This window comes from Hippocampus comes, unplaced genomic scaffold (genome assembly GCF_001891065.2).
Source record: "Hippocampus comes isolate QL1 unplaced genomic scaffold, H_comes_QL1_v1.1 scaffold281, whole genome shotgun sequence".
NCBI lineage: Eukaryota > Metazoa > Chordata > Actinopteri > Syngnathiformes > Syngnathidae > Hippocampus > Hippocampus comes.
In genome coordinates, this window is record NW_017805704.1 from 108,482 (window position 1) to 119,497 (window position 11,016).

General features: G+C 49.7%; 1 protein-coding gene across 1 annotated transcript; it reads right to left on the reverse strand.

Moving 5' to 3' along the window:
- Positions 1-1,486: 1,486 nt before the first annotated feature.
- On the reverse strand, positions 1,487-5,939 carry fhl3a (four and a half LIM domains 3a). The gene is given in 7 exon segments (XM_019882770.1): positions 1,487-2,106; positions 2,109-2,180; positions 3,488-3,674; positions 3,830-3,999; positions 4,832-5,006; positions 5,607-5,630; positions 5,742-5,939. Coding segments are annotated over 7 exon segments (837 nt in total). The 5' UTR covers positions 5,874-5,939; the 3' UTR covers positions 1,487-2,029.
- Between the last annotated feature and the right edge of the window lie 5,077 nt (positions 5,940-11,016).

The window sequence follows — 11,016 nt, forward strand, 5'->3', positions numbered from 1 at the left end:
CCCCCCACAAAAAAAAGCTGACCCCCGCCGAAAGTGTCGAGTCCAGATGTGAACATCCTCCCTTCTCCTCCTCGCTCCCACACTTCTACCCCCCCCCAACCCCCCCGCCGCCTCTTCCTCTTCCTCCACCCGAGCCGCTGCGAGTTTTCCATTTCCTTTTTTGGTGAAAAAAATCTCAAACGGCGGCGGGGAGTGTTGCGCGTGTTTATTCCGTGTGTACTCCAGCAAGGTGGTCGAACAGTCGACTCAGCATCAATATTGTCCCGCATTTGCCCCTGCATTCGAAAGTTGGCGACCATTTTCAAGACAAGACAGCACGCCATCTCATCCACATCATTGCATTTATTGACCACACACACATACATATATATATATATATATATATAATTGTTCATTCTCCTTTTTATATCAATTGTCTCAATATATATATATATATATACACTACACACTCATACACACACACACAGACGCTTTAATACTTTTTTTACATAGAAAAGGGAGAAAAGAGATTTAATAGAAACAGTAAGAATCTCACAAATTTTGTGTTCAATCGTTCATCTAAGATGATTTGTTATTTTGCATACCATGTTTTTTTTCATGAAGTGGTTATTAATCGTCGCAAGGATCAAAGGCTTACCCACCTCATGAGCCCACGTTAGCCTTTCACGCTTCCACCTTGTTGCTGAATTGTGAGACGTCCGACACTCAATTTTTTCCCTCTACACAAACAAAAAAAAAAACCCAACTAAAAATAAACAGATAAAATTAAAAAAAGAAATGTAAAAAAAAAAAAAACTCCAAAGCTAAAAATAAAAACCAATGTTATTTAAAATGACAAAACAAAATGAAAAAAAAACCAAACATTCAAACTAAACACCCAAATCCTAAAAAAAATCAAAACCAAAAATCTTTCAAAATAATGGACTGTATTTTCATTTAACATATTTCAGAATGATTCACAATGTCTTAAGAGGCATTTGTTAATTCTACACGGGACAGAACCCCCCACCCGCCCCCCACACCAAATTCAGAGATAGAGCAACAACCACACAAATACAAAATAAAGTAAGACATGCGTACTGCTTCAAACCTTTTGGGAGCAGCAGAGTGGCAGAATATTCAAATCATTTTGGACACAACGATTCGGAATTTTTAGACAACGCCGGCTTACCAAAAGTGACACATGATGCAACCTCATGACAAAAATTCAACTTTTCTTTTTTTCTGTCGACTCAAACAACACTTGGCCCCAAATGTGGAAGCCAGAGAAGAAATGTTTACATCCTTTACATTCTTCTCTACTGACACGCGAGCATCTCAAGAGGCACAAACTGGTATTACAGGACAAGCAAAAAAAAAAAAAGGTCCCTGGGAGAAATGTGATGAAAAAAAAAAAAACCCTACACCCCACCCAAAAAAGCAGATCATGAAGGGGAAAAAAAAACAAGTAAAAAAGGTTCAGCAATCAGATAAAAAAAGTGGTTTCGTGCCATGTTTTTGTGTTTTTTTTATTTATGTGCACGCAACATGGTAACATGAGCCTCTCTTGTCCAAAAAAGTGCAAAATGAACCTTATTTACATTTCTCTATGGCGAGAACAAAAGCCTGTCAGAAAGTAGTTTTTTAAAAAAAAAACTATTGATTGGATGTTGTAATAATTTTTGTGTCGTTATATACAGTGACCTAGTCAAGATGATCAGAGATAACGCATCGTGATCATCGTGTGCAAGACGGAGAAAAGTGACATACAAAAATGTCGTGAAAATACAACTCACCATTTTCTTTTCTTTTTTTTGTTTGTTTGGTTTTTCTTTTGCCTACACCATTTCAAGAATGATGTCGTTCAGGATGACGTAACATGTTGTGGTCGGGCACTAGGCCGTATCAAGGAGTTTGGTGGTGGTGGTGGTCCGCTTTTGGGAAAAAAGCGCCTTGGTTTTTGTGTGTTGTCACCTGGCTGGGTCGACACGAGCCTTTTGGCTATGACGTGACTCGAGTGGTATGCAAGGGAGGGAGCGCGGGGGGGTCTTTAGAGGCCGTTGTGACAGTCGCGGCACAGGATGCGTTCGCCGGCGGGGAAGAAGCCGGCGCCCACCAGCAGCCGGGGCACTGGGTGCAGGTGAAGCACGGCTGGTGCCACTGGCGCTCCTCGAACGAGATGTATTTGCCTCCGCCGAAACCTGGACAAAGAGGGGACACGACCGTCGAGGTCTTCGCTGCTCGACAAACCGCGGCGTCGCCATGACGTCAGATCATGTTAGCGGTCGGTAAAACATTCGTGCCGCTGACGACAAGTGACGACTTAAAAAGCACTTAGCTAGTCAGCGGTAAGTTAGCGAGCTAGCAGAAGAGGATAAAACATCCAGCTGGTGATCGCGAGTGACAACGTGCATAGCAGATAGAAAGTTGGCAGCTGAGAGCTAACCTTTGCTGCTCATAAAAATAAAAAATAAAATTTAAAAAAAAAGACCGAGGCGAACTCGTCCAGCCGGCTAGTTAGCGAGCTAGTGGCTAACATAAGTAGGCGATAAACCACCTGGCCCATGACAACAAGTCGAACTCGTCCAGCCGGCTAGTTAGCGAAGCTAGTGGCTAACATAAGTAGGCGATGACAGCAAGTGATGATGCGCATCGCATTTAATTCAGTCAACAGGCGGCTAATTCGTGAGCTCGTGGCTAAAATGAACACTCAACAAAACACCGGGAAAGATACTTCAAAGCCACATTTTTCCTTTTCATGTGTTTTTTCCGTCCATTCCCAAATGAAATTTGAAACATGGCACAATCATTTCCGCGGCGTGGAAACGGAGGTTCAACTTTCTGTGAAAGTTTCCACAGCGGCGTGCCGCACACCCGACTTGACACCAGAGGCAAAAGCCACCAGGGAATCTCCGGCCGGCCGTTGGGAACGCCGCTTTTATTTCTGGAGGATTGTCCCACGAGGGATCCGCATCGAAATCCCAAAGGAGGAGTTCCTGTCATGTGCATCGAAATAGGGGGCAGCCTTGGCTGAGGTTTGCTTTCTTAAAACGCAGCCTTTTCTTGCACCAGCGCCGCCCCGACGGTTGTGAAGAGCAACGGCGAGAAGCCGCCGGGAAAACCGGCAGACAACGTAACCGTTGAGTGTTACCATACGGCGGCCTGAAATACCGATATGGGAAGACCGTCTTCTTCCTGTTTCGCAGCTATCCTGATCGATCGCGAGAATATTTCAGTCCAACCTCGTTTCGACGTCGACAACGTTTTCACCCGCTGTGGCGGCACACGCTCAACGGGAGACTCCGAGTAGGAACGCTACCGTTGTTTGTTCGTGTCTTATAAAATCTTTTTTTTTTTCTTCCCATGCACCGTATTTGCACCGTGTAAACGTCAAATGTTTCGACACGGATCAATGTTCCGACCGTATGATACATCGCGGTTGGCGGCCATTTTATTGGAAATGGTTCCGACGAACTGCCGCTAGCATTTTCCGATCCGACGCTCTTGCCTGTGATGGGTTTGCCGCAGGCCTCGCACTTCTTGGCGTAGAGGCTTCCGAAGCACTTGAGGCAGTAGGGGCTGTCGTCGCGCGAGGTGAAGTGCTGGCCGGCCAGCTGCGTTTTACAGCCGCTGCACACGAAACACTCCTTGTGCCACGGCTCGTCCCGGTAGGTCACGCCGCCTTTGGCCAGGGTCTGAAAAGACGAGGACGCTCCGGGTCAGTCGGCTCGAGCGTCGCCCGATCGTCCGGCGTCACGGAATCCCCGTTTCCCGACACCGAGACCGCAACCGGGACAAAGTACTCGCGAAAGCCCGCTGCGTCGTCGCCGTCGGCGAGGCGTTCACGAACCTTCTGGCAGCGCGTGCAGCGCGGCGCAAACTTGTCCTCGTAACACGGCACGCAGTAGTGCTCGTCCTTCTCGGGGATGAAGGACTTGGAGCCGATGGGCTGCTCGCAGGCGCGGCAGACGAAGCAGCCTTCGTGCCACGTGGAGCCGGCGTACTCCAGCTTCCTCGTACCTGAGGAGGGTCCGTGGGGGAAGATGCAACGTGTCCCAAAAAAAAAATTCAAGAAAACAATGCCGCGCGCTAACCTCGCCGGACCGCTTGAAATCATGTGCTGGAAGGGCGCAAAGGCCAGAAAAAGCCCTTTTGGATTTAAAATTTAGGATACTCTGTGGTTTGTTCTGCGATGACGCAACGGTTTTGAGGTCGTACCGACTTTTTCTTCCCCGTCCGTGGAAAAGTCACACGCGTGACAGGATTACACGATTGGAAAAATCGCAAAGCATTCGTCCGTTTGGCAAGCACCACTGAAGTTACACGTGGACATGCAGGGGTGAGCAAAGTGTGGCCCGCGGGCCCCGCAGGGTCAGCTCGGTCCTTCAATGCGGCCCACCGAGCATCGTCACCGGCAACGTTTTGGGAAGAGTTGTTGCATTGACGTCGCCACTATTTCCCCTTCACTTGTTTTGTGAAATGCGTCCCCGGGCGTGAGCGCAAGTCATCGCCATGCTTTTCTACAATTTCAAAACCTCAGCTTCTGCGTCAGTCAAGCGAGAGTCGCCTTCCGAAATGTAAAAGGCAAGCAATGAAATGACATCGCGTACACATACACAAAGGGTGTGACCAAACACTGTTTTTCATCATTCTTGTTCTCGCTCGATGTCGTTCGGCTGCCAGATATCACCGTCGTACGAGTGCCCGATAGCGGGGAACTTTTGCGTCCGTTCTGAGCACACATGGTAGCAATAAAAAGTACGACAACCTTCACGAGCGCAGGCTAGCGATCGATATTTTGTTCAGAGAAGTCTCAAAAGAGCAAATGGGCAGTGGGCGGACGCTGGCTCGCCTGGCATGACGATCTTGTCGCAGGCGACGCACTTGGACGAGAACTCGTTGCAGTAGCAGTCGTTGCAGAGCAGCGCGTCCTCCTGGTTGGTGAAGGGCTCGTCCGCCAACGAGCAGTCGCAGCGGAAACAGCGGAAGCAGTGCTCATGGTAGTGCCGGTCCTCGTAGAAGAGTTCCTGGGGGAGCGGAGGGGAAGCGGGGGGCAAACAAGAACGTGGAAATGGAAGACTTCCATGAAAGGGATTCCAAGTGAATCAGTCGTGACAATGGTCAATCCAAATTCGCGGCTTACCGGCGGCCTTCAACAACAAGAGCACGGATCATGATCGGCTAGATCGGAGGTATCGCCGCGCACTAAGGTCCGATCCATCGCGCGGTCACTCCGAGCTGCTCCCGTGGCGCCTTAGCGTACAACTTCAGCTTTCCTGCTGCTGTTTGGAACTCGCGAAGATTCACGGCCGCAGCGCTCACTATTTGGCAAGTGCGTGTTTACAACAATCAAATTTGCTACAGTGGAAAACCCCCTGTTGTGAAAAGTTTTTTGCTGCAAACGTGATTTCGTTGTAGAGGAGTTTCACTGTAGCTTCACTGGACACCCAAACAGATGGACTCAAAACGCGGACCCAAATGAGTTGGTCAACAACGCTTTGCAGGATGGTCAAAAGGACACTTTTTTGCTGCCGCTGCTTGAAACGAGGTCCAGGGAGGAGCACTGGGGCGACTTACGATTCCATTCCCGTCTATCAAAACAAAGCGAGTTTGATTCCGCCACTCACCCGGGCGTCGTGGCCGATCAGCTCCTTGCACTCGTCGCACGTGTTGGAGAAGAGGCTGTCGTAGCACGGGGGGCAGTAGGGGCTGGTGTCGAGTTTGATTCCGACACTCACGCGGGCGTCGTGGCCGATCAGCTCCTTGCACTCGTCGCACGTGTTGGAGAAGAGGCTGTCGTAGCACGGGATGCAGTAGGGGCTGTCGTCCGACTGGATGTACTTGCGGCCGTACAGGGACTCTTTGCAGTTGTCGCAGTCGAAGCGGTCGGCCATGGCGGCGCTCGCCCCGGGTTGTCGGCCCTGAACGAGGGGGCGAGAGGAAATCGCGCTCAGAGGTGCCGACGACACTTGAGGACATGGCGTCAGAGAGAGAAGTGGGAGGCGGGTCGAAGACGGAGGCCAGCGACGTCGCCGAGTATTCGAGCTGCGACCGCTCTTCGAGGAAATCGCAGCTGAGGAGTCCACGCCGGATGACGAGCGGGGTCCGCTCGCGGCATCGCAGCGGCTAAAACGCGGCTCGGGACTAACAATTCATTTTTTGGCAGCCATTCCCGCGGGGGGGGGGGGCGTTCATCCGAGATGGAAAGTCAAATATTGGACGCGGCCGCGGTATGTGGGGCGGCGTGATGTCGCTGCGCTTTTCTTTTTCCTGAAAGTGTTTCAACATTGATTAGTCTGCCATAAACGCGATGACATCAACTGGAAATTCACCGTTTCCAAGAACTCGGGCTGGATTTCGTCTCCGTGCCCGATTGTGATTTAAGACTGCATTTTTGTGGTTTGGCATCCAAAACGAGGGAGCACTTTTGTTCCTAAAAGGTAGACTTGCATTAACGGTAAGCCACGATCACGCGAGGAACTGTTTTTTTTTTTTTTTTCGACTAATTGGGCCATGCACAAACTATTGCCAAGAAATGTTTTGATTTGACTTCCCCCTTTTATAAATCGAGATTCAAATAAAATGTATTGCTTGGGAAAAAAAAACAAAAAAAAGGTATTGTTCCCAAGCAAATGTTTACCAACAGTCCTCAGGGATTAAATGCAAATGTACCGGACTAAAAAGTGAAATAAAATGGAAGTAAACTTCAAATTTCACGTAGTTTGAGTCAAAAAAAAAAATCCAAAAAAAAGTCCAAAAAAGTCCAAAAAAGTCCAAAAAAGTCCAAAAAAAGTCCAAAGGCCAAAATGTCATTTACTGGGTGAGAAAAAAAAATTGAAATTGTTCCAAACTTCATGTTTGATCGTATTTGATGGAAATCTTGTCGACTATTTGTATTTCATTCTGCGATTTTTCCTTTTGCGTGCCACTCCAGGGACCGCCCGTTGGGACAATTTCAAGCACGTTCGAGTACGCTGCGCCATTCCTGCAACACTTTGGACTGTAGAGATGATTTCCCACAAATTAAAACGCTTCCCGGCGTCTCTGTTTGTTTCCTCAAGAATGATAAGACAAGATGTTGAAATCAGTTTGTGATGCGGGGGGGCGGGCCTGTCCTGCTTCGTGTCACCAGAACGACACGGGGAAGAAGCCGTTAGTTATTTGTGCTCGAGCGTCTGAGGAAAAAGCAAGTTGGCCAAAACAAAACAAAACAAAACAGTCAAAGCGTGCCTTGCATTTTCACTCGTGGAGGCAGCACTTCATCGCCAAGCCACCGCGATGTTGCACGTGGCACGTGCAGCCAAAGACAAATATTGCAGGACCCTCTCGAAAATCCTTCAGCTTTCCCCCTTTCGCCACCGAGAGCGAAGATACGGTCGAGTGTGTGTGTGCAGTGGTTTCGTTTTTGTAAGACTCGGTCACGCCCGTTGCGGTCAAGATGATCTCCCTGTTGATACAACAGCCTGACAGATGCTTTGTCTAGTTCTTGTAAAACACTTTTCGGGTGAGGGGCGGGTGCGGGGGCTGATTGTTTTGACTCAATAGTAGAGAATGAGCCGACGGGTCGACTCCTCCGACCTTGGCATTCCTCGATCTCGCAGACGGAAATATTTGAAAACAAATAAAAAAAGCCGGCGAGTCGCAAAAGGTTCACGGCTAAATTAAAGAGTCGCGAGGAAGGGAAAAAAAAAAAAACCACGCCGAGGCCTTTTGCTTTTCCAGAAGCCGCAGCGGGCGAGGCCAAAGTGCAATGGGCGCTGAAGGGAAAAAGGCCACAGACTCAAAACACGGCGCATGGGCGCCGCCGGACCGTTTTCATGATGAGAGACCTCGCGTAAACACAGCAAGGCCGCGGAAAGAACAGGACGCTATTACCTGCGCCGACGTCATACGATGGACTGGAACGCCACGATCGCCGCCTCAATGCATGGCAGAAATCAATGGAGCCACCCAAAATACCGCACGGGGTCAAAACGCGACAGGGCGGGGCCCCCCGCACGGGCACAGCTTCTCTCGCCGGCAACTTTGCGAGAGCCTCCACCTTGCACAATACGAGTTGAACGGAACGACATTCCCCCGCGCCAATCATTCCAAGGCAGGCCGGAGCATGTGCGCGGGGGGAAATTCGACGTGTCGTGCCATCGATGTCACGCAATCGCGCCTTGTCAGTTCCTCGTAACGGACAGCACCTCGTCTAATCCAAACCAACACCACAAATGACTGGCAATGAGCCGCGGCGGTCCAATCAATTCACGGCACGTTCGGTCTTGCGGCGGCACCTGCTTGCGGCAAACGTTGACGAGAAATACATTCCGTGAGCGCCCAAGCGCCGATTCCCTGGCGGCCATTTTGTGGATGCTTCACTCCGCTTTGGACGGGCAAACTGCAGCGCCGCAAGCAAACGACTGCGAACCCGTCACCCGATTGCGATCCGCATCGTCACGGCCGAGTCGTAGAAGCCATCTTGACCTCGCCAAAGGTTGGTAGCAAAGAAAGCAGCTTCATTCCGGTCAGGTCGCCAGCCTTGATTTCGCTCTGTTTTGAAATGCCAATTTCATCGATTTATGGCTTTCGTCGTCACGACTTGAGAAGAGCGGTCCAAATGTTCGCTTCCATTGTTTCAGGAAGGCGGTCACAGGCCACCAATTTGTTTGCAATCTTCTACCTTTCGAACGGACCGACCGACTGACTTGACGTCACACGCGTTTGCTTGAATTTTGCGACTTTGTCAGAGTGAACGCGGAAAAGACCGCAAGTCCGAGGAGCCTCTCCCGGCCGCCTTCGGGCAGTAGGCGGGGGCGGGGCGGGCCCTCAACCGGTTGCCGGCCCATCGCAGGGGCGCACAAAGACAAGCTTTGCCTTTTGATGACCGAGCTGCTTCCAAAGACTTTTGATCAACCTCCGAGTGCCGGGATATTTTGGCAGTCGACGGACTCGCAACAGACCCCTTCAAAGAGCAAAACGTTACAAAAGGAGGAAATCTCAGTGGGAGGAAAGCGAAACCCAAGACGGGCACAGTCGGAGGTCAATCGAGGCTGACGCGAGAGCTTGAAGCCCAACGCGGGGCCTCCATCGCATCTGAATGAGAAGGAACAGAAAAGAAGGCCGCGTGTCCTCAGAGTGACCAAATGGCTGCCGGGAACGTCGGGGCCACCACCGACGTCCGAAAGTTGGTCCAGGGCAGTTTTGGGCAAAGGCGTGCCGCGCCGCCTGCCTTCATCGTCCCCTCATTGGACTGAACGCACCGAGGTAGTCATGAGACCACGCGCAAATGAGACACGAGGGCGAGATTATTCACTGATGGGTTTTGGGGGTGAATGTTTCGGAATGGTCAGCGGGCGCCGCGCAATTGGACGATTTCCGAATCCATCTCAGATCAATTTCAGCCCCCCCCCATGCAGATTTTTTTTCACATTTTCTCGACTGATAAATATGCCCACCAAATTTCGGGGTCAGGGAAACTGGTGTTGAAGTGTCTTATTTTTATATATTTATTGATTAGAACTATCTATATCTATCTATCTATTTTTATATATATTGCATTTTCAGAAAGAGGAAAACATGAAGATTCACACGTGGTGATTTCTGTTTTCATTTCATACTTGATAGGGTGAACAGGCACTCCAGAGACCCAATTATACGATTAAAAAGGGCATTTTGGCTTCAAACGACTTGAAACAAAACGTCCAGAAGACAAAGAGCGGAGCGCTAATTTAGTCCAGTTGTGAAAATCCCGCTTGGCCCGAGACACTCGACGACACGCTCGCAGCGACAAGGCTGTTGTCTCAATTTCAAACAACAATCACGCCAAATCATCCCGTTCCTGTTACACCGCCATGAAGGATGCTTGAGGATCTGTGGAATGAGCACGAATATATTTTTACACCGGCTACATTTTTGGCCTACATTTGTCTTCCTTTGAGCAAAAAAAAAAAAATTGCTGCCATGCATTTGGTGCCTGACATCTGGTTTGCATTGGAGAAACTATGCAGAGGACTCCTGTGTGTCTCCCACTTTTTGGGAGAGTCAGTGCCTGGAGAATGCAAGGTTGCCTTTTTCCTTCTCTCCTTTCTTTCCTGGTAGTGTATATGTCGAGGTGGCGAGAGAATGAGCAAGCGCAGGGCGAGAAAAGACGTCGGAGATCTGCAAAAACAGACCTCGGGGGATGTTTTGCACGGCTCGCGAGCTGGTCCACTGGACGTACTTTGGGAGGGTAAACAAATCGCTTCCCAACGGCGTCGGACGGCGTAAAGCTGTCAGGCCCAAAATATGCTAGCACACGGAGCTGAAATGGAAAAAATGGGAGTCACAGAGTCTCATTTCACTCGCGCTCGGCATTAGAATCAGAGCAAGTTGCTTTTCATTTCTCGTTCTCTCAATCTGAGGATCCCGTTTCTTCCCAGAGATGCTCGACAACACAAAAAAAAGGCCAAAGAAAACGTATGGCGGCATTTCGGGCGCGAGCCGGTGTGCCTGGAGCTTTCCTATCGGGCTTCAGCTTGAAAGGCGCCTTCCGTAACTTCTGGAGTGTCACGGCGGAAGCTCCAATCTCCAATCCAAACAACATTTTGCAAGCAGCTACACAAAAGTTGCTTTTTCCTCCATGAACGAATGCACTACCAAAGACAACAACAACAACAACAAAAAAAAGGAAAAACAAAAACCACACAACTGTGACAAGTGTGAGCAGGCGCCTTGTCACGGTCAACTTGTCAGGGCACTGAGCACGTAAAAGACCGCCTGATCGTTTTGTGGACGTTGGTCCGGTCCGCACTGAAGGGCAAAAAACTTGTTGTGGAGCGTTTGGATTTCAAAGAAAGCTTTTTGTGACACCAGACATGGGTCTTTTCTCACACACCTGGTATTTTCCCCTCTCTTCTGGCGCCTGGCTAACCCACATTTCGAAGAAGCTAGCAAAAGACGCACCGCACGGATCCTAAAGGGTGAGCTCAGTCTCTCCATTTCCCGCTAACCTCAGTCAAGTCACTTGGCAAAATGCGCAAGCGGCGGGATGACTCTCTTCAAGCGACCGCCGGC